At 52.0% G+C, this 22,692-nt stretch overlaps 1 protein-coding gene across 1 annotated transcript; it reads left to right on the top strand.

Moving 5' to 3' along the window:
• The first annotated feature begins 1,403 nt into the window (after positions 1-1,403).
• ARHGAP25 (Rho GTPase activating protein 25) lies at positions 1,404-20,976 on the top strand. Its single transcript, XM_008926282.3, has 11 exons — positions 1,404-1,464; positions 6,128-6,312; positions 8,851-8,938; positions 9,358-9,477; positions 11,729-11,936; positions 14,726-14,858; positions 15,266-15,339; positions 15,914-16,035; positions 16,889-17,082; positions 17,579-18,153; positions 18,734-20,976. The coding sequence occupies exons 1-11, from the start codon at positions 1,404-1,406 to the stop codon at positions 18,942-18,944; spliced, it is 1,971 nt and encodes a 656-aa protein (XP_008924530.3). The 3' UTR covers positions 18,945-20,976.
• Positions 20,977-22,692: the final 1,716 nt, after the last annotated feature.

Here is a 22,692-nt window from a genome sequence, read left to right as displayed (position 1 = left end):
TCCAGCTCCTTCCTTTTCTCAACTTATGCTACAAGACTAAAAAAAAAAAAGCTTTTGCAAGTGGCTCAGAGCATCCTGGGCACAACCCTAGGCTGGAAATCACAATGGGAACCAGTGGCCACGTCCTTGTTCGTCCCCCTGCGCTCCCCCCGTTGCTGTTCCTGATTCTGCTTGGGGCAACTTCCCTCTCCACAAGGTCTGGGCTTTCCCAGGATGGGGGGAGATGGGGGCTGGAGCCTCTGTCAGGCCTTGGGGGAACCCTGCCATGGCCTGGAGCCCCCTCACTGCTCATTTGGGTGTTTGTGACAACCCTCCTGTGCCTCCTCCCTGCACCTCAAGAGCTGCAGCTCAGTCCAACCACATCCCAGGCTGCTTTGGGGATGCACAGCCAGTTCCTTGGAGGAAAACCAACACCAAGCAGGATACACCCGCTGTTGTGGGCAGGGATTTTGCTTGATCCAGTGCTCCTGGTGTGTCCACATCCTACATTTGCCCAGAGAAGCTGTGGCTGCCCCATCCCTGGAAGTGTCCAAGGCCAGGTTGGACGGGGCTTGGAGCAACCTGGGCTAGTGGAAGGTGTCCCTGCCCATGGCAGGGGGTGGCACTGGATGGGCTTTGAGGTCCCTCCCAACCCAAACCATTCCATAGTTCTGTGAGCCCCTGGCCCTCACTGCTCGATCCCCACAGCCTTTCCTCAAGAGCTGCCTCATTTCATCCCCCTCTGGCTCACGCTGCTGTCACAACGCGGGTGTAAAACCCTAAATCAGCTGTGGGGACTCAGCAGTTAATAAGAAAGATGAAAGGGCGCCGTGGTGTGCACAGGGGGATGCACCAGGACCGGCACATCATCCTGAGCCACAGCCGGGTCTGCTTTGCTGCCGAGCAAAACATTTCCCGAAACTCCGGGCTGGGCCGTGTCCTCGGCGAGCGGCTCCCCGGCTGCCCCACCGGGCCGGCCGGCCCCACTTCCTCACAACTGCTCCGAGCCGAGCGCGGGGACCCCGGGCAGCGCGTTTCCCGGGCAGGCCGGGCCATGTATTAGTTTTCCGAAGCCCTCAGAGCCCTGGGGCCCCTCACAGGAGCTCCCGAGCCTCTGGAGCCGCTCCGAGCCCTGACAGGGGGCCGGGAGCGGAGCGCTGCCGGGCATCGCCCGAGCAGCGTCGGGGCAGCCGGGGCAGAGCTGTGCGGGGAAGCGGGGCAGGAAGGTACTTTTATGGGGTTGTTCTCGGCCGCCCTCGGAGGGAGGAGGAAGTTCGTTGGCAAATCAAGCCCTGCCGAGCTGTTGCTCTTCGTGGGGGCATCAACCCCCGGCGCAGGATCCCCACGGGACCACCGGAGCTGGGGCTCAGCCCATCTCCTAAGCAAGCCCACCTTGGAAAAAAAAGAGCCCTTCCTGGTCCAAAATGTCCCTCAAGCTGCCACGGAACTGGGATTTCAACCTGAAAATGGACGCTGCAAAAATAGGTACCTTCGGTGTCTCCTCGTGTCGGGGTCAGTGTGCAGGGATGGGGGCTGTGGGGGGTCTGTGGCCAAGCCCGGCTGCGATTGCAGCCGCGGCCTTGGAGGGGGGACCCGGCCCTCAGCTGCTGCCTTCGAGACAGTGGATGGTTCGCAGGTGATTTGCAAATGATTTGCAAGAAGTGATTTGCAAAGTTGTCCCCGAGGGCCGCTGAGGGAGCAGGGCCGGGGCTGCGGCTCGGTGGGGGGGGGGACAGGGAGACCTGGCAACGTGGGGCTGCTGCCCCTCCAAAATCCGGGCTCAGGGGGGTTTAAAGCACAGGGGCTCGTTCTGCTGGCCAAGCCTTGCAGGCCGAGGGGCAGCGGGACAGCACCGGCTGCAGGAAACAATCTCGGCCTGGCTCAGGGATCTGCGCCCACTCCGGCATCACTGCTTCCCTCTCGGGGGGCCAGGAGCCCTCTGACCCCATGGAACAGCCTCACCCTCTGACTCCCATGGCCACGGAACAGCCTCACCCTGGGATTCCCTGACCCACCTCCCGCCTCTGCCCAGGCTTTGCAGGGCTCTCATCCACCATCTCCAGCATGGGAACCACTTGGGAACCCCTTTGGGAAGGAGTGTGGGATCCCTGTGTGGGCTCTGAGGCAGGGCCTGGTCTGGGGTCAAGCAGCCAGAGGGAGGGTTCGGGGTGAGGATGGGTTGGTCAAGGAAGGGGCGCAGGAGCCCAGCCTTGTGCACACACTGAGGCCAAGGCCCTCCGTGCTCCTGGCACTGGTGCCAAACTCGGCCCAGGCACACACTGGATTTCTCCCTGTGCAGAGGTTTGACCCAGCTGGACTCTGCCAGGCTCTGCCTCCTCCCCACTGAGACAGATTCCAAGGCTGACCTGCCTGGATTTTCCTGCAAGGTTATTTCAATTTGTGCCCACTTTTCTGGGAGTGGCCAAACCCTTTCCTTCACACAGAGCCCCAGATGAAGGGGTGCAGCTCTGACTGGGCTGGAGACACCCAGTGATGGGCAGGATGAGACCTCAGGTGGCCCAGAAACTCAAGGAGGACAAAGAAATCCCCACACAGTTATCACCGAAGCATCCTGGACTCCTGCATTGCCCATTCCCAGGGTAATTCATACTTTTTTGCCCAGAGGCTGTGGAGAAATGGGTAAAGTCAATCAGCAGCTCAGAAAAAAAGGCCAGGGGACACCGAGCCTGCAGGGGAGTGAAGGGTGGAGATGGGACAGAAGCTTGAACTTGTGTTGGTACCAGGAATTTCTTTTTTTTCCAAGAAAATCTGCTTGTGATGAAATTCCTGGTGCTTTTTGCAGCCTCTAGCTGCTGTGAGCTGCTGGATGAGGGTGTCTGTTTGTATCTCCAGGGGTGCTGTGACTTTACTTGTGGAAATGTAAGGTCATATTTGCAAACATTTGCAATAATTGCAAATGAGCTGTCACTGCTGTCACTGGCTCCTCCTGGCTGTCCCTTCCTCATCCCCAGCCCTGGCAGTGGCACAGGCAGCTTTTGGAAGCCCCAGGACAGGGCACCAGCTCCTTCCTTGTGCTGAGGAAACTGCAAAGCTCTTTATGTCAATTGGGATTTCACTGTGAAACCTCCTGTGGCCCTTTCACTGGTTTTTATTCCAAGTCCCCACTATCCTTCCTGCAGGGCAGGAGCAACAGGAGGGCAGGGGGGGCTCTTGCCCAGGACAGGGTTTGGAGCAGGAGCCAAATGTCCATGTGGGCACCAGGGTGGCACCTTCTGCCATTCCTCCTGCAAGTGCCCTCTGACAGGGCTCCTCTTTCTGGAGGGTGGGCAGCAGGACAAGGACACCCTGCTGTGGCCAGTCCCAGGGCTGGAGGGAGAGTGAGGATGTTTTGGAGGAAATATTCCACCTTAGAGGTGGTTGCCACAGGAAACGCTTTGGGGGCACCACGTTTGCTCTTGGTGGCTCCTTCCTGCCCCGTGAGAGTGCAGAGAAGAGCAGAGCTGAGGGTGCAGGGCTTGGCAGGGCAAGGAGAGCCTGGGAAAAAGCTTTGTGCCCACCCCACCTAAAATGTTGAGCTGGGCATCACAGCTGAGCTGGTTATCACAACTTAATTGGACATCACAGCTGAGCTGGTTATCTCAACTTAATTGGACATCACACCTGAGCTGGGTGTCTCACCAGCCACAAAAGGCAGAGATGTATAAAAGTGGTGAGGAAGGAGCCCCAGCCTTGGTGGTTCTGGTTCTGTGAGTGCAGAGAAGTTTCCACTGGGCAGAAAAGCCTCATTTTGTGCAAAGCCAAGGCCCAGAGCACCTCCCCACGCCCCCGCTCGAGCCCTGAGGTGGGGCCGGGCAGTGACACTGCTGGGGAGGAGGTAAAAGTAGCAAAACTGCTCTTCTGGCCCTAAACGAGCCCAAAGTTCAGGCAGAGCTGCCTCGTGCAGAGGGAAAATACAGCCCCATGTTCACACGGGGGCACATGGATGGGCACAAACACAGCTAAGCCAGGGATAAGGCCAGGCCTCCAGCTGTACCTTGATCCTGGAAGGGCTGATTCTGAGGAAAAGGGACCCCAGGGGACCCCTCTGAACCCACAGTCCTGATGGACCTGGGAAAGGCTTCAAGGAGGGAGAAAATAAACCTGGTTTCCAGCAAGGATGGACAATTTAAGCTCCAGGCTGAGAGCAGGAGGGACCCCCAGGCAGCAGCACCCACTGGGTACTTCCTTTCCATCTGCAGACCCTGATGGGCTTAGAGGGAGGTTGATACCTCCCATAAAGGGTAGAAAACCATTGCATTTTTCATAGAAATCCCCAAATTTCTCCTTCCAAGCCTTGTGCTACTCGAGTATCAGCACTGCTGGGCTGAGCTCTTTGGGGAAGGCTGGACACAGGGGTGGATGGAGCAAATCCCTGATTCCCACCCGTGTGAGTGGGTGTGAGTTAAGGACCCTCTGAGTTGAACAGGTTCCCTTTGGAATAAGCCCCCACAGGAGGCAAGCAGGGCCCTGAGGATCGTTCCCCAAAAATCCTTCGTCCCCAGGAGTCGGCAGCAGCCACAGGACATGAAGGGATGTGATTTATGGAGGGGAGCGATGCTGCTCCTGAGCACTTTGCTGGGAATCACTAATATTTAGGAGATCTGAGTAATGCAGATGTTTTGGCAAGGAGCAGAGAAGGTGCCAGAGCTGGAGGAGCAATTTGGAAACCCCTCTAGGTTTTTCATCAGGGTAATCCCCAGTACCAGCATTTTTCCGGAGAGCTCACTGGCAGTTCCCTTTGGAAGGTCCCTGCTTCCAGCCTCATCCTCTGCAGGACCACACTGAATGTGCAGCATCCTTGTGGCACTTTGAAGGCTGATTCTGGCATTCACAACCCTTTCTGGGATTTTTGGGGAAGTGATTTGCAATCCTGTGACAGGTTTGTAGTGGGGGGTGAGCTCAGGGTGCCTACCCAGGGTGAAGGGAAAACACAGGGGGTTTCTTGCTCTGGGGGATTTTGGAAGGGAAAGTGGGGACACACTTGAACTGCAGCACCCCCTGAAGCACCACCCTGCTCGGCCCTGGGGGCCAAGTGTTCTCAGGCGGGTGCTCCCTGGGGCTGTCTGTGCCATGTGCCATCTGCTCAGGTGTCCCCAACATCACAAGGCAATGACAGATATTTTGAAATTGCACTTTTTTCAGGTTCTCCTTTGCACTCAGGCCCAGGCCAGGATTCCTGGTGCTCATATCTAATGCAGCTCTTGCAGTTCTCTGCTCCACTGGCCAACATGGGGAGAAGAGGGTGTCCGGGGGCAGAGATTTCTCCATCCCACAGTGTCACACCCCTTCCCCCACAGCTCTGGCTGTGCCCAGATCTCCTCTGCCAGGAACCACCACGGGGCTCTGGGGCCCAAATCCTGCACAGTCCTCACCTGCAGGACCCAGCCAGGTGCCACCAGCCCCATTTTAGCAGGGGAGATGCAAAACCTCAGGAGATCACCGTGGGCAGAGGCCAGGGAAGCCCAATTCCCCTGGAGTCAGGAAATGGTTTTTGCCCTGCCATAAATGCTGGCTCTGCCCAGCTGGGTTGGCACTGGGGGGCTGCAGTGCCTGGTCCAGAGGCAAAAATCCCTTCTGGAAATGATCCCTCCCAAGGCATTTGCTGTCACAGAGGCACTGAGAGATGGCACAGGGTCCCTGGCACCAGTGGGGCTCATCTGTGCAAAGGGGAGACAGGAACACTGCTCTGCCCAGTGGTAAATCCACACTGGCACTTTTGCCCTCCTTGGAGACTTTCCAGTCCCATAGTGTTGAGATCTTCCCCGCTGGGAGCATCAGGTTCTCCCAGAGCAACTTCCAGGCAGTTTTTCCCAGCCAGGCCGGGTCACTCTGCTGGGGTGGGTAGGAAAAAACACAAACTCCCATTTAAAAAAAAACAAAACAAAACAAAAAACCCACCAAAAAAAAGCTAATGATTTTCTTCTCACTTGCAAGACAATTACTCCCACGCAGGAAAAAGGAAGCACAGGCTGACAGATAGTGCAGCCACTTCCTCTGAGCACTCAGCCAGTTTGCTCGGTGGGGCCGCGGGGCCGAGAGCTGCTCTCCCTGCCGGCGGCTCGTCCCCGGTGTCCCCCGTGTCCCCCCCACTCCCCGGCACTCCCCAGCACTCCCCCTGTCCCAGCCCAACCCTCTGTGTCCCTGGCAGCCCGATCCAGGAGTGTGATGAGCGGGGACCCCCGCCCGGGCTCCCCCAGTGCCCTGGAGCGGCCCCTGAAGCTGGGCTGGCTCAAGAAGCAGCGCTCCATCGTCAAGAACTGGCAGCAGAGGTACTTCGTGCTCAAGGGCCAGCAGCTCTACTACTACAAGGATGAGGATGATGCCAAACCACAGGTAGGACGAGGCCACTGGGCTTTGCTGGTTCTCAAACTCCCCCCGTGTTGGGAAATTCAGGCTGAGAGAATTGGGGTTGTTCAGCCTGGAGAAGAGAAGCTTCAGGGTGACCTAATTGTGGCCTTCCAGTGCCTGAAGGGAGCCTGAAAGAAGGAGGGGGAAGGACTATTTACAAGGGTTTGAAGTGACAGGGCAAGGGGGAATGGCTTCAAACTGACAGAGACTAGATTTAGATTAGATATTAGGAAAAAAGTCTTCCCTGGGAGGGTGGGGAGGCCCTGGCACAGGTTGCCCAGAGAAGCTGTGGCTGGCCCAGCCCTGGAAGTGCCCAAGGCCAGGTTGGATGGGGCTTGGAGCAACCTGGGCTAGTGGAAGGTGTCCCTGCCCATGGCAGGGGGTTGAATGAGATGAGCTTTAAGGACCCTTCCAACCCAGACCATCCCATGATTCTATGATATGGTTTGGGATGGATCTAGAGTTGGGTATTAAAGGAGTTTTCTGCCTCTGGGCAGTAAGAGAGATGAAGGATCCTGATCAGGAACTTCATCTATTCTCTGAAATTCTTTGGATGCCTGCAAGCCCTGCCGAGGCCTGGATGCCCCTGTGCCCAAGAATTGGGGTGCTGGGAAAAAACAAACCAGTCAGCCACTGCAAAGCTGTTATCTTTTCCCAAGACAGGAGAAGGGAGCTGAGAAGACCTCACTTCCACACCGTTTCCCTGGCAGCAGGTGCAGCACTGGGTGCACAAGGGGATGGGAACTTTGGGAGAGGTTTTAGCCCTGCTCTTGATGGGAAAGGCACCTGACAGGATGCTTGTAGGGAAAAACCACTGGACTTCCAGCATAGCCTGGGTGTGAGGAAGAGCTCAGGGCAGGGCTGAGGGCTGGGCAGGGGCCAGCCCAGGGCAGCTGCTTCCATGGGACCTCCTGCCATGGGAGAGGCAGCTGGAAGGGAAGGAAATTCCTGTTTCTCTGGCCTGTGGGCTTGTATCCCAGCCCAGCTCCATCCTCAGTGGTGCAGGTGCTGCCCTGGCCCACCCTGCATGGCCAGAAACCTCCAGTGCCTTTTCCTCTGAGGGACAAGGCTGTAAACCTGCTGAGCAGGTTTCAGAGCAGTTCTGGTGCTTTTATGGGGTCCTCAGGAGAGCCCAACAAGCACCTGCTCTGCTGCACACAACTGGAGTGTGATCATTCACTGTGGCAGGATTTGAATGTCTGCACCAGTGCCCAAAGTCTGCAGCCCCCTCTGGCAACACCATCCCACCCTTGGACCCCTGGGAGCACCATCCCACCCTCGGCCCCTCCGGGCTCTGACAACCCTCTATCCACCCCATATAAACCATTTCTCAGGGAATGCATCACAGTACACCTGCCTGGAAGGAATCAAGTGGTTTCCCAAATTTATATGGATAACTTTTTAGTTTTTCCTTTGTTTTATCCACATTGTAACTTGCTCTTTGAGCATCCACCACCTTTTCCTCGTTTGGAGAAATTCCAGGGAAAAGCAGTTTTCTGGAGGAAGTGTCACCAGGAGCAAAAGATAGAAAACATTCCTAAGGGGAAGGTGATCAGTGGATCCTCGGGGTGGAAGCACAGGGGGGATCCAGGTCCCATTTCTGGCTTTGCCCCATTTGAGGGTGATGGGGAGGAGGAGCCCCCTCCCCTGTAAATGGGATGTGGGAACAGAAAGTGCTGGGAGAAGCTGATGGCTCTTCATGGCACTTTTGGCAGCTCTGGCTGTGACCCTGCGGCACCACCCTGAGGTAGTTTGAGCCCCTTTGATCCCATCAGTGATACTGATGGATCCATCAAAGATTCTGATGGATCCATCAAAGGTTCTGACGGATGCAGCTGCAGTTCAGGCTCTTGGAGTCTGAAATCACTGAGAAACTTCATTTCTGGGGCACAACCTCATTTCCTGCCCCAGGAGGCCTCCGGGACTGACTCAGCCCAGCCCCTCCACCAGCCCCCACAGCCAGGGGAGAGAAGGTCCAACAGAATGGCTGATTTCCACTTTAATTTTTGATTTCCCATCCCTTTTCTTCTTTTCCTCTGCTCCTCTCCTGCCAGCTTTGGGTTGGTTTTTGGGTTTAAGTGATGCTGTGTTAAAGGAACAGTTTTCCTGCTCTGTCACAGCAGAAAGAGGATCCTCTGTGGTTTTGCCAAGTCCCTTCTCCTTTATTCTCTCTCCTTCCACTCCCAACAGGGGCTAAAAAAGCATGAGAATGGAGGAAAAAAAAGAAAAAAGAAAGAGCAAAAGAAGCAGTTTTTTCATTCTGAAAATCACTTAATTGGAAAAACTGGCATTTAAGAAGTGGCCCTTATTGTTTGAAAAGCCATTCTAGTGTATATCTATCTATCTATCTATCTATCTATCTATCTATCTATCTATCTATCTATCTATCTATCAAATATATGAAATATAGCTCCTGCAACCTGTTTGAAAGCAGGAATTCTGCCCTCCTTGCTGACACACGTTTGTGTGGCCTTGCAGAGGTGGCACACAGGTATTTTCAGCTGCTGCTCTGCTCTGTCCTAGGGCTGCCTGTCCCTCCAGGGAAGCACCATCAAGGAGGTGGCCAGCAACCCAGAGGAAGGAGGGAAATTCATCTTCGAAATCATCCCAGGTGAGGAAGCCTCACTCCTCTTTGTTGCACACTTTTGGGCTGGACTGTTCACCCAAAATCATTTGGGCAAGTCTTTTTCCCCAGTCCTTTTGCTCCCACTTTTTTCCAAGGTCCCCACAGTGCTGTTTCCTGTGAAAATAAATATCTCAATATTCAGGGCCGGAGCAGGGCCCTGTGTCAGTGCCCATGTCCCATGGTGAGCAGGAGCCCTGCCAAGCTGCAAAGTGCAGCAGTTTCTGTTCCCTTCTTGCAGACCTTCCTCAGTGAAGTGTCAGAGCTCTGCTTCCTTCGCAGCCAGGGAGACGTTGAAGGGGAAATCTGGAGCCAGAGGCATTTAGCAAAGAAAGCAGCACGAGTGTGTCTCCTCTCCTCTCCTCCAGTGCCCTCCATAAATGATGCATAAATGTTATTTTTTGCAGGGGTGGCTGGAGACCAGCCCCGGGCAGGGCAGGACCCCTGTGTGCTCATGGCCAGCTCCCAGAGCGAGATGGAGGAGTGGGTCAAATCCATCCGGCGTGTGCTGGGCTCGGCCTCAGGAGGTAAAGGGGGGCAGGGCAGCTCTGGGAGGGGTGATCTCCTGCTGTCCTGTGGTCTGAAGCACTTCTGGGCGAGGATTTCAAAGCTGGGCTCACAAATCTTTGGCACTGGAAAAGGGAGCTGTGTCACTTGTGATGCCCTCAAAACCTGGAGCAGACCCTGGTGCTGGGGCTGCTGCAAACACAGGCAGTGCTGAGGAAAAGGCAGCTGAGTGTGAATGAACATTTCTGGGCTGGTTTCATCTTCTTCTGCCGACTTCCTCATTGACTTACTGACCCTGAAAAAGTTGTTCTTGAAAACAACTCCCATTCAGGGATAAAAATGTTGAAAAATCTTGCCTTTCACCAGCCAATTTCCTCACTTTGCTTTGCTTTTCTTCCAGCTTTTCTTGCTCACCCCAACCTTTCTGCCCCCATTTTCTCTCCAGCCTGCCTTGGCCACACACTCAGGCACCCTTCAGCCCCAGATCTTCTCTTCTCTTCCAGTCCCAAGATCCTCTTCCAGACCCCCAGCCATGCAGTTATTCCATTATAAAATTGCAGTCAGGGAATTACAAAGCATGGATGGATCAGAAAGGATCACCCTGTAAATTTGACACCACAGATGAAACCACAAAAGAAGCAGCAAAGGTCACTCCATCCACTTTTCCCATCAGGATGAACTATCCAGCCTTTTCCTATAAGGATTTTCTGCCTCTAAACTGAACCAGGCTGTGCCTCCCCCAGGGCAGCACCACCCAGTGAACTGAGGATTGTGAGCCAGAAATTTTCAGGGCATTGCCCCAGCTGGCTCTGATACTTAATAACAACTCCACATCTGATCCCTACTTGAACTTAGGAGGCTGTTGGTTCCTTCCAGAGAGATGAAGTGACTTTATAAGACTGAAAATGTAATTTATAATAGCACAGACACCCCTGAGAACAGCAGAGAAGTCAGGGACTGTGGAGCTGCATTTTATGTGAATACCTGGGTTAACAGACCCCAAAACTCACACTTTAGGTTTTTGGCTTCAGTGTGAGCTGAGGCAACACGAGGTTTTAGAGCAACCCACTGTGCAGTGGAGGTTTTGGCAGCCCTGTGACCCAACTCACTGTGAGCTTGTTGCTCACCAAGAAGCAGAGAAGCTGCAGAGTGTGAAGAAACAGCAAAAGCATCTCCAAAATCTTGGAGGGTTTTGCAGGGTTGGTTGTCACCCTCTAACATTAGGGTGGTGTCCCCAGATTAACAAATCTGCCAGCCTGCAGTCAAATAACCAAATCATTATCAGCTACCAAAGCAGAGAGGAAAAAAAAAAAGAAGATATTTGCTTTTCCTGTGCACAGTGTCAGGTTTATATTCTTTATTTAAAAGTGTAAGCGAGTGATAAGTGAAAAACCCCCATGACCAGGCAAGTGCTGCCAGGCCTTGTGGTTCCAGATGAGGGTGTTTACCTGCTTTTTCCTGGGCTGCAGGATGCACAGGAATTAGTTCAGCCTTCAGAGCACAAAGTGAACACATCAAGGCACTGCTGGGGCACAAATGTGATAGAGGACCAGAGGACCATGTGCCATTAATATCCCAGAGCCACTTGGAGCTGGGATCTGTCTGCTCATGGCCCAGGCTCTGAGGAGGAAGAGCTGGGTTGAAGGCTGCTGCCTTCCCACCACCCAATGCTCCCTTTGCTGGGAGTTCAGGAGGAAAAAGCCATTTCTCCAAAGGAAAGGTACCACCCCCTGTGGAACTCTGTTCCTTTGCACAGGGGAGTTTCTGGAGGGGAAGAGGGAAAAAGAGCAACTGGATCAGTGAGAATTCCAGCTCCAAATCCCTTCAAGGATCCCTTCTTATTTCTGTGCTTTTTATACCTTGCCTTCCCTCCCTGTGCCTTGCTCCTGTCTCCTTCTGTATCAGGACTCTGCTTCTAGGCAGGCAAAACCCAAGGCTCACTGCCTGGCTTTAATTGTTTCAAGAACTGTGAATTATTCGGAGGAGGAACAAGGTTTTGTTTCGCTGTCGTTTCTTTGGGAAAAAAGTTCTGCTTTCTGTGGAACTTCGTCTCAGCAAAGACTTTTCCAGAAACTTCCCTGGGTTTGAGTGTAGGTTTAAAAAGTTTGCAGGCACTTGGTGTGTCCTGTGCTGTCAGAGCAGCAGGTGCTGCTGGAGCACTTGCAGGGACCCCCTTGGGTGGGTGCTGAGCCTTTAAGCTGAGCTTTGGGGCTCCTCTGACGAGCCTTGGGCCGAGCTTTGGGCCCCTCTGACCGTGTGTCCTCTCGCCAGCGGTGTTTGGGCAGCGCCTGGCAGAGACCATGGCCTACGAGCAGAAGTTTGGGCAGCCCCAGGTGCCCATCCTGGTGCAGAAATGTGCCGAGTTCATCCGGGAGCACGGGCTGAGCGAGGAGGGGATTTTCCGCCTGCCCGGCCAGGACAACCTGGTCAAACAGCTCCGGGACGCCTTCGACGCCGGGGAGAGGCCGTCCTTCGACAGGTAACGCTGCCTTCCCCCTCTCCTGCTCCCAAATCCCGGGAAAAAGCAGCCAGTCTGACCCCCCTGCATGCCCTGCAGGAAACCTGGACCCTCCAGAAGGGCTTGACCAGGAGACAGGATTCAGCAGAAACCACAAAGGGAGGCACAGGCAGAGTCAGGGGCTGCTGAGAGGAGATTCGTGGAAATAAAGGAAAGCATTTACAGAATCACAGGATGTGCTGAGCTGGAAGGGACCCACAAGGATCATGGAGTCCAATCCTTAGCCCTGCACAGGGCAGCAATTAGGATTTGCAGGAGCAGCCAAGGAAGGAGCAAAGGGAAGAGCCTGCACTGCCCATCAGCTGAGGGTTTAGAGAAAGCAGAGCAAGGAGAGGATCCTAAATGAGTTCAGAGAACACCCCGATGCACAGCAGAAGTTATTCCTCTCCCTGCCAGCCCACAGCCATGATATTTTCCTCCTACTGCTTTTCCCTACACCACACAGAGATGTGAGAGATTTTTGCTGCTGCAAGGCAGGTCAGGCCCCCCTGACCCTCTTCCTCTGCAGGGCCGAGAGGAAATGGAGAATTCCCTGAATCTGGGAGAGCTCCCTGTCCCTGCTCATGGGTCTTGGAGAGGTTTTGGAGAGAGACATTTGCAACTGCTACCTCTGCTATGGCCTGTGCAAAGTGAGAGGAGGAGGGTAAAGCCCTGGTGCTTCCTTTCCCAAAGGGATCCCAAAGGGATGCAGCTGCCCCTCAGGTGCCTCCCTGTCTCCAAGGGAGTTTCCCACCTACCCCACCTGAACCCCTTGAGTTTGGCCTCAATTCCATAAGGAATTCCATCCCTCAGTTCCCACCCTGTCCTCTTCACCTGTGCTGGGGTTTCACCTGGCAGTTTGTGCTGGTGAAATCCATGATCCCAGACCTGCAATAATGGAAAAGTGGGTCCTGCCTTTTCATGGCACCAAAAGCGAGGGTTTGGGCTCAATTCCTGCCTTGTCCTGCCCACCAGACCCGAGACAAGGAGTGCCCAGGCTGCTGCTGTGTGTGAGGGTGACACTGGCCATGGGGATGCCGCACTGGGGCAGAATTTGGAAGCTGCTCCCTGTGCCAACACCTGAGCTCTGAGAGCTGCCAGCAAGACCTGGGATGTTGGTGGGAGGGAAGCCCCAAACCCAGGAGCTTCCCTGGATTTTTGTGCAAAACACCTTGTTTAAGTGGTGTGCAGGGGCCTGCTCTGTCTGTTCACCTGTCCCTACCATAAAACTTTTCCTGCTTTAATCCAGTTTTGTTAGGAGAAATCCCAGCACCTTGACCTAAATCCTCCTTGCAAGTCAAAGCTGGGGAGGGAAAACATCCCACCAGTGGCTTTGCAGCTGAATGTTTCTCACTTCCTGGGCACTCAGCCTGTTCCTGTTGGAACCTGTGGGAAGGTGAAGCCTTTTTCCAGTTTTTGCAGAACTTTTGCAGCAGGGCCTGGCCAGGGAGCTCAGCCCTTTCCCAGCACCTTGTGACGTCCCCCCTGTCCCACAGGGCTGGGAATGACATCCCAGGGTGGTCCCAGGAGGACTGCAATCCCCTGGCACCTCAACCAAAACATTTTCCCGGTGAGGAGGAAAGCAAATAACAGTGTAGAGTGACCTGAGTGCAGCAAGGGGTTGGCTCAACCTTCTGTGCTGCCTGTTTGGGTTTTCACGGGCACACTCACCCTGGATTGAGTGGGGAGTGTTAGAAAACTGTTGTTGCAGTCCAGGCACCTGGGATGACTAAATTGTGTGTATTGGTAGGCCCTACAAAAATATAGCTCTGAAAAAATCCCTTCATGTTTATGTGCATTTGTTAAAAATAATGGTGTTTTAGACCCCAAACCAATCCTAAAAATAACTGACCTGGGGGATTTTTGCTCGAAGTTTAGAACAGTTTAGTGACTTCAAGGTGGGTCAGATTAGAGGCTTCTGATCTTGACAGTGTCCTTTTGACATAATGTCAACTCCAGGGGCTGCAAAGCTGCAAACATCTGTCCCAGCAGAACAGCCCCAGTAACTGCTGCTGCTCTGAGACAGGATCTGAAGCCCCACAGTGGGAACTGTGGCCAAACATGGAGTGCCAGGATGGGCACACAAACCCTCCAGAGCCCAGTGTGGGCTGGGATGGCTTTACTTGAAGGAGTGGGAAGGTGGGACAAGGGTTTTGCTTACTTTTTCTTGGTTTTTTTATCATTTGACTGCAGCAATAAGAGCCAGTGTAGAACTGCAGATATTAAGCTCCCATTCATTAAATAACGTGGCTTCAGAGCTGTCCAGTGGGTGAAGAAAAGTGATTTTAGGTTTAGAGTGTGAAGGGGAGAGATGGAGACAGCAGTATCTGACCAGGAGAGGAGCCTGTGTCGTGCCAGGGGCAGCTGCTGCTGCCTTGGCTCCTGCTTTGCCCAAAATCGTGGTGGAGCAGCCAAGGAAAGGGACTGTGCCAGGGCCCAGGGGCAGGGAAGGGCAGCTGGGAGAGCTGAGGCAGTGACTGTGCCTGCTCAGAACTCAGTCTTGGGAGAGAACAGGAGCCCTTTTACTGAATTTCTGGCTATCCCAGCTCAGACACTGGGACCTATCAGACCCATGGGAGTGAAAACCTCCTCCAAGCCTTTACTCTCCTGCCAGCTGGGGCCATTCCCTGGCTCGGGGTGCCCTCCCCATTTACATCTCCCCGTGTCCACATCTGTGCACGGAGCTCAAACGGAGCCACGGGCAGGGTTTGCTCCCCTGCTGGGGCCTTCTGGGGCTGAGTGTCACCTGAGGGCCCCTTTGCACCTTGCAGGGACACGGATGTTCACACTGTGGCCTCCCTGTTCAAGCTGTACCTGCGGGAGCTGCCGGAGCCCGTCGTGCCCTGGGCGCAGTACGAGGATTTCCTGCTCTGTGGGCAGGCACTGGATGCTGATGAGACAAAGGTAGAGATGTTTCTGTTTTGCTCCTTCTGGCCTCAAAACCAGCTGTGTCTCATACCCAGGGCTTTGTGCTCCCTACGGAACTTCTCCGTGTCCATGCTTGGTCTGATGGAGAAATGTGACTTCCAAGGAGAGCAAATGACAAGAGAACCATAACATCACGGAGTTATTAAGATTGGAAAAGACTTGTAATATCATCAAGTCCAACCATCAACCAGCACCACCACGTTCACCACTAAACCACGTCCTCACGTGCCACATCCATGTGTTTTTTGAACACTCCCAGGGATGGGGACTGGGAATCACCAGGAGGCAGGAGCATACAAGGGTGGATGGAGTGACCAAGAGCTGTTCTTGAGTCCATGTATATCTGTGAATCTTTCTAGAGCTGTTTCTTTACTTGCCTTTAGGGCCATCAGGAGCTCCTGAAGCAACTGTCTCTCCTTCCCCGAGACAACTACAACCTCCTCAGCTACATCTGCAGGTCAGTGCTGTGCACAAGGTGTGGACAGCTCAGATTTGGTCTTGGGGAGCAGAATTGTCACCCCAAAGGCCAAAGCTGCCTCCTCCAGGCAGAGTCTTCTAAAGCCATGGTTTGGTTCCCATTGAGTCACCAGATCCTGACTTCTGCAGAGGGAGAGTTTCAGGCACAGGGATAAACACCTCAACAGTGCTTGAGCATAAATCACTACCCTAAAACTCACTTAAAAATCCCTGAGAATTAAAATCAGGTGCAGTTTTTCTGGACAAAACCTGGTGCACCAAAACCTCTGGGTTTCACCCACCCTGGGTGGGTTTATTCTGAGGTTTATTGGGGGTTTCCCTTCCTTTTTGGTTTGTTTTGGAGGTGAGCAGCTCATCACATGGTGAGTTTTATTCTGATACCAGTAAGACCCAGCTCCAGTTCGCTGTTCTAAGGTGAACTGGTTCTGTCCTTGTGACTGAGAGGAAGAGCTGAAGGATCAGATAAAATCAGGATTTATACCAATGGGTGTGTAATAAGGCTTTTTGCAACCTTCCTCCTCTGATGGGAAATATTTACCCCTGAATTCTGGCAGGTTTCTGCACGAAATACAGTTGAACTCCAGTGTCAACAAGATGAGTGTGGATAACCTGGCAACAGTGATCGGAGTGAACCTCATCAGACCCCAGATAGAGGATCCTGCAACTATTATGAGAGGTAAGAGGGACTCCTGGGATAATTGGTGTAGGAGCACCTGGCATGCTGGAATACTCAGGTGCATCCACAATCGTGAAACTGCAATTTTTCTATGGATGGACCAATGGATATCAGCCAGAAACAGGCCTGGGCACAGACAGAACAGCAGAGCAGAGTAAAGCCATGTGTAAGTGGCTGTAAAGGTGGTGATGGTGACAAAAACCTGTTTGGAGTTGCACTCTTTGTTCTGTCCAGAGAGCTCAAACAATTCAGGAATTTGGTGAGGTCATTTCTGTTGCTTAGAGCAGGAAGGTGTCAAATTCTTCTAAGAGAAACAAAGGAAACACAGAGAAATTAGTTTTTAGCTGAGCCAAACTGTAACCCCGTGGGCAGGGACAGATGTAACAGAGCTGATAAAAGAAGTTATAAGGCCAAAGGCTGCTTTATTCTACAGACTTCACATGCAAATTATCCAGATATTCATACACCCCAAACCTGGGCTTGGCTGTTGAGCCAAAGGGGAACACATTGTGGCCTGGTGCAGCTGAGCAGACTCACAGCTTGGTTGCTCCATATCCTACTCCTGCTATTAATATATATATATAAATAATGTCTAAATATTAATATTTATAATTACATAATAATATATTATAAATATGGTATATTTATAATTATACCAATAAATATAGTAATAGGTTGATATAGAATAAAAGGCAATATAAAAATCCCTCCCTTTATTTGTCTTTATGATCCTGCTCCTTGTCTTCACCTGCAGCTCCATTTTAGACACCGAAAGCCCAACCAGAACACCCCAGTGTGGGTGAAGGAATCCCTTTGTGTTGGGTTTGTCCCTGACAATCTCTCATCCCTCCAGGCACTCCCCGGGTGCAGAAGGTGATGACTGTGATGATCAGTGACCACGAAAACCTCTTCCCCCTGTCCAAGGATGTGCCACTCTCCCCACCTGCCCCCAAAAATGACAAGAAAGCCCCTGTCCCTCGCAGCTCCGTGGGCTGGGGGGCTGCAGAGGACCCTGCCGTGCCCAGGGCCGTGATCCAGAGGCGAATGGTAAGGACAGATCCCCAGGGAAACAATCACACCCGTGTTTATTGAACGTGTGATTAGTTATTATGGGCTCTGACAGGTCAGAGAGCCACTAAAAGCACTTGCTGTTAAAAGGGGGAAGAGCTGTATCTGTCAGCTCTGGAATATTTACATCAGGAAAATGATGTAGGTAAACTTTCCACTTTCCTGTGGAAAATCTACTATTCTGAGAAAAATGAAAATTCCCAATGCTTTTCATCTAAACAGCTGAACAGACGAAACCTTTTCAGTTCGGGCTGGTGAAGGCAAAGCACTGAGGATTAAAGGCTTTTCTCAGAAGAAATCTCTGCAAAAAGTTCTTTTTAATGAGAAACAGGGTCCAGTCTAAAATAATTTTAATGGAAAACTGTGGCTGTGTTCAAATGTGCCCTTTGGAAATCTTGCAGTGCCAGCAGTGGCTACAACCTGCCTGCTGCCAGGGCAGGGCCAGCCTCTCCTAATGCCATGCTCTGCTTTCCAGAGGGATGACCCGAATTCCAGCGACGCCCCTGGACCAGCTGCGAGCTCAAGTGCCCCCAGGGAAGATAAGGAGCCCAAAGATACCCTGGGAATGTGGAAAATGCAGCCAAGGAAAAGAACTCAGACTTTACCTAACAGGAAGTCCTTCCTGGCAGCGGCCGCTCCGGGGGACAAAGGCAGCCCGGAGAAAAGGGATGTCTTTGCCAGTGACTTTTGGAAGAGCTCCCCCGGGAGCAGCTCCCGCTCCGTGGTCCCCGATGGACACAAGAGAACGTTGTCTCACGATCTTTTTAAGCTGCTCGACCTCCACCGGGCAGCGACCTGCGACAGCATTCCGCCCTCCCCGCCGGAGAGCGGGGACGGCAGCGGCTCCAGCCCCAGCCCCTCCGGCAGCATCTCCGACAGGGAATTCCTGCCCTGCCCCAGCCCCAGCCACGAGCCAAAGGAACCAGCCAGTCCCGCCGCTGAGGTGCCCAAGCCTGATCAGGAGAGCAGGGAGTTCCTGCAACACATGGTCCTTCGGCTGGAAAAAGAGATGGAAGCACAGAAAAATGACTACGAGGAACAAATCAAGAGGTAACTCCCTGCAGGGAGCTGCTTTCTGGGGAGCAGGAAATCTGCAGCTCGGGTGATGACAGCAAATATTGCCCAGATTTATGTACCAATAATATTATACAGTATGCAAGAGTAATGATTAATGCTAAAGTACAGTATTTAGTAGGCTCTCTAAAAATCATTGTACTGTGTCTACTGTACTGTCATGACATAGTTGCTAATGTTAAATTACCACAATATTAATACTTTATGTTTCTTATCACATCATTGTATGGCACTGCAATGCTCCTGCCATAATCAAACTGCCATAATTCCTGTTATTACCTTAATCTTTACCATCATGCTCTCCAGAGTTCAGTAGTAGCATTATGACACTGTTAGTTGTAACCATCATATAGTGATTATATTATCACTGTTATCACAGGATCAATACACATATTGACTTATTGCATCATTTTATGTGGCTATTGAGGGAATCAGGGCAGGACCTTTGGCTTGTTTTATTCCTTAATGACACAGAGGTCGGACTCCTTAAGAGCCAAATGATGGTTTTCCAGCACTTTTCTGATCCAATCCTTTCATGCTCCATTTTTCTTTGCAGTCTCCAGAAGGAAAACTACGAAGTCTGGGCCAAAGTGGTGAGGCTGAACCAGGACATTGAGAAGGAGAAGAAGAAGTCTGAGGAGCTGGAGCTGAAGTTGATGAACGTGGAGCGCTCGCGGGAGGAAGTGGAGAAGAAAAACAAGAAGCTTGAGGAGGAGATAAAAAAATTAAGTAAACCCACAGGCAAAACTGATGCCAAAACCAACTAGGAGGAGACACCCAGCTTTGCACAGGCACAAAATGCAGCTGCACAAATCCACAGGAACTTCCAAGCAGGTTCAGAGCCAGGGACTTGTATTGTCCAGTGTCTTGCTGCCGACCACGGGCCCATTTGGAGGGAGGAGGCCAGAGTTTAGAGGTTGGTTAATGCTCTGAAAATGGAACTTTCAAAAATATCCTTTAGCTTTTTCTGGTGTGTTTATCTCAACTCCTCTTTCAGCTGCTCAAGTTACCTGGAGAACAGGCCAATACTTCCTGCTGCTCAGTCAGAATGCCTTGCACGTGGGAGTTTGGGTGAGGGACACGTTTTGCCTTTACAGAAAGAAATCCCTCCTCCAGCCCCCTGGTGCCTTGCTGGAGATCCCCACCGTGCAAAACATCCATGAATCCTGGATCCAGGGAAACAGAGGAGCCCCAGGGTCCAGGATGGCACAGCCCATTGCCTGGTGGGCTGCAAATGCTTCAGCACCTCAGCTGAGGTGTTCATGTTGATTCCCCAGCTGGTTATTGCTCTTATAGAGCAGGACAAGCCCAAAGAGCTCCTCAGGTCAATCAGAGATCTGCAGAATCACCTGCTGTGATCATCAACACCAAGGCTCCAGCTGGAAAATCCCAATATCACAGAAACCTCTTCAGTTCAGAGGCCGTTCAGGTATTTGAAGTTGCTGTTCCCACATGCACAGAAATCCAGCAGAGCTGACAAAGCTTTGGAGAGCACTTTCACACACCCCTACTCGGAGATCTTTGTGCAGAGGGAGTCCATCAGCAACTTTCCCAGCACAGAAAATGGGGCTGCTACAATTTCCCTGATGGGCAGTTTTCAAGGAATGACAGATCTGGATTTATTTACTGCCCCTGCTTTGGTTTCTCATTGTTTCTATAGCACAGAATAGGATTTCCTCAGCTAGCTGGTGAAGACCTGGGTTTGCACCCCAACCATGATGTTGGGGCTCTCCCCAGCACCTACTGCCACCACCATAAAGACAAACTGGACCCAAAAATCCCATTGTGACTATTTATGACCTTGTCTGCTTCTTCCCACCCCTGCCAGCAAGTCGTGGTTCCAGCAGTACCACGGTGTTGCCAGAGCTTTTTGGGGGAGGAAAGAAAAATAGCAGGACTGAAGAAAACCTTTCACTCCCCATTTATGTTGAGAAGGGGGAAGAGCAACACCCAGGCTCAGCTCAGCACAGAGCCTTCATGGAGATGGAAAGGAGAAAACCATGGAGACTTGCAGGAGTTTTCAAGCAGGACCAACCATGTGTGTCTGTGCCAGGCACAGGGAGGTGAATCCCAAAATACTGGATTCATGCTACTGAGGCCTTGGCTTTGATGAGGCAAAATTATGTTCAAGACAGGCTGTAGAGCTGTCTGACAGAGCCTGGGGAGGAAAAAGAACTGTTGAGAGGAAGGGACACAGAGGAAACTGTGTGAAACAAAGGGAGATGGGAGTGGGAAGACATTGTTGGAGAATAAAAGTCAATATTGGGTATAAAGCACTTGCTTCTCTCAGCCTTGCTGGGGGTGGGGTGGGGTGGTCTTGTTTAGCCCTAAGACTGAGCCCAGACTCAGTCTCAGACTTAGATTCAGTTTGGTGCATTGAACCCACCTTTGCTCAGCTGTGAGTATAAAGTTCTGGTGAAGGAGAGGTTTGTGAAAGTCGAGCTTCATTTAAAAATCCAACACATAAATAACTCATTGGACCTACAGATACTGATTCTGGGTGTCCTTCCTTTCCATGGGATCCCCAGAGACTACACAGCTCCTCACTGCCCTGCCTACAAACCTTCACACCATGGAATTGAACCTTCTGGAGGCCTGTGTGGGCAAAATGTACAAAATCCCAGTGCCTTCCCAAGGATCCACAGCCAAGGTCCTCTGCTCTTCCCAGGGATCAAATCGGAGTTCCAAAGCTTTCAAACTTGAGTATAAGGTTTCAAATCTGATTAAAATTTTTCAAATCTCAGTCCTAGTGATGTGAAATCTCAGTGAGGATCTCAGTAGCCCCCAGCACTGGACCAGCAGGCCTGGGTGTGCTGGTGCAGAGCTCCACAACTTTTCAGAGGGATGGGCATTGTGGAGAAGGGCCCCAGGGAGGGCAGGGTAGCCTCCACCAGGCTTAGCCACCTTCCAGGGTGAGCTCCCCAACCCTTCCCCACCACCTGCATATATCCCACACTCCACAGCATCCCGAGTTGCCTCCTAAAGTCTCTTTCCTCCTCCACTGGTGCTGCAAGTCAAAGTCCCCCCATGGGACCCACGACCTCCTGACACTCAAATCAAGGGGTTTCCAAAGTGTCTGCCACCATTTCAGAGCAGCTGCTCCCCTTCACTAGTCCTTTCTGTGATTTCAGATGACCTTGACAGAGCTGCTTCAGTGTTTAATTTAATTTTTTACCTTTGCAAGAGACTCATCACGAATCTGAGCATGAGGCTCAGGAGTCACTAGGGAGAAACTTCTCCCTTGGATGTAGGAGAAACTCTATGAACATCTGGGCTGGAAATGCCACACGCTCCTTTCTGCAGAGATCAAAAGTGTGAAGAGGCAAATAATTCCTTCACAGCAGATTGTAATGACGTGCAAAGGCTTGGCTGAGGCTCAGAGACCTCCATGATTAGGACAAGTGCACGTTATTTTAGTATAAACTGTGCATTCCACCACTTCCGCTGCAGAGGCCAAACAACCTCGTGGCTGTTTCTGAAGATCAGAGTGACTTCTTTGAAGATATTCCACCCATTAACATTTGGAGTGTTTATAGAGGTCATCTTTAAAAGATAGACTTTGCAATGGAGGTCGGGTGGGCTGGAAATTCCTCAGTGCCTGGAGGGAGGAACAGACACGGACACCTTGTGAGCTGGGGGCTGTAAGATAAGGAGGATGTTCCTTTTGTTTTAAAAGTGAGCTTTTTCCTGGGAGAGAACCATGGATGTGCCCATGCCAGAGCTGTGAAACTACATCCTTTCCTTCCCTGAAGGAGACTCCTCTCTGCTCAGCCCAGAGCACTGTGTCTGAACACTGAACACTGGCACTGCCCAAATCCTACTCTGGATTTTAAGCACTTCCACATCTTCTGTGGAGACACCACAATATGAGACCCCTGAAAACTGATCGATGCACAACTTATATTTCCTACCTCCTTTTTTTTTCTGCAACCAAGCCATGAAGCTTTTTGGGGAAGAAGCAGCAGAGAAAGTGTCTCCTGCACCTGCAGCAGGGGTTGCTGCTCCTCTGTGCTGCGAGGGGCAATGTAAACTCATGGAGGGCTGTTTGGTGGCTTCTCAGCTCAGCAGGATTTGGACTTTGATTCTGGATCCTCTAGAAAATCTGAAGTTACTACTGTCGTGTAAAGGCACAACAGACTGTCAACAATAAAGAATAAAGAATAAATCCTATAGAAAGGTCCTTTTCAACCCTATCCTGGGCACTGTGGGCTTGGAAACTGCCAGAAGGGCAGTTTTTCACCCCCTCAACCATCAGTGCACAACCTGAGGACACCCAGAACATCACCGAGGTGACAACTCATGAATCAGACTGAGGATTTTCCTCTCCCTTTAAATGTGATACAACTTTCCAAATTAGAACCATTAAATCACAGACCTCAGTGCATGTAAAACTGTTCAATCGTGCATTTTGGGGTGAAAATATGACACCTTTTGGGCTATAGTTTCAGTCCTTTCACTGTTTAGGATTATTTGTGTTAGAGCAGAAAATCCATTTTGCTCTTCTCAGGTATTTAC

The sequence above is a fragment of the Manacus vitellinus genome, unplaced genomic scaffold (genome assembly GCF_001715985.3).
Source record: "Manacus vitellinus isolate BGI_N305 unplaced genomic scaffold, ASM171598v3 scaffold_74_pilon, whole genome shotgun sequence".
NCBI classification, from domain to species: Eukaryota; Metazoa; Chordata; class Aves; order Passeriformes; family Pipridae; genus Manacus; species Manacus vitellinus.
This window is presented reverse-complemented; position numbering and strand designations above follow the sequence as displayed.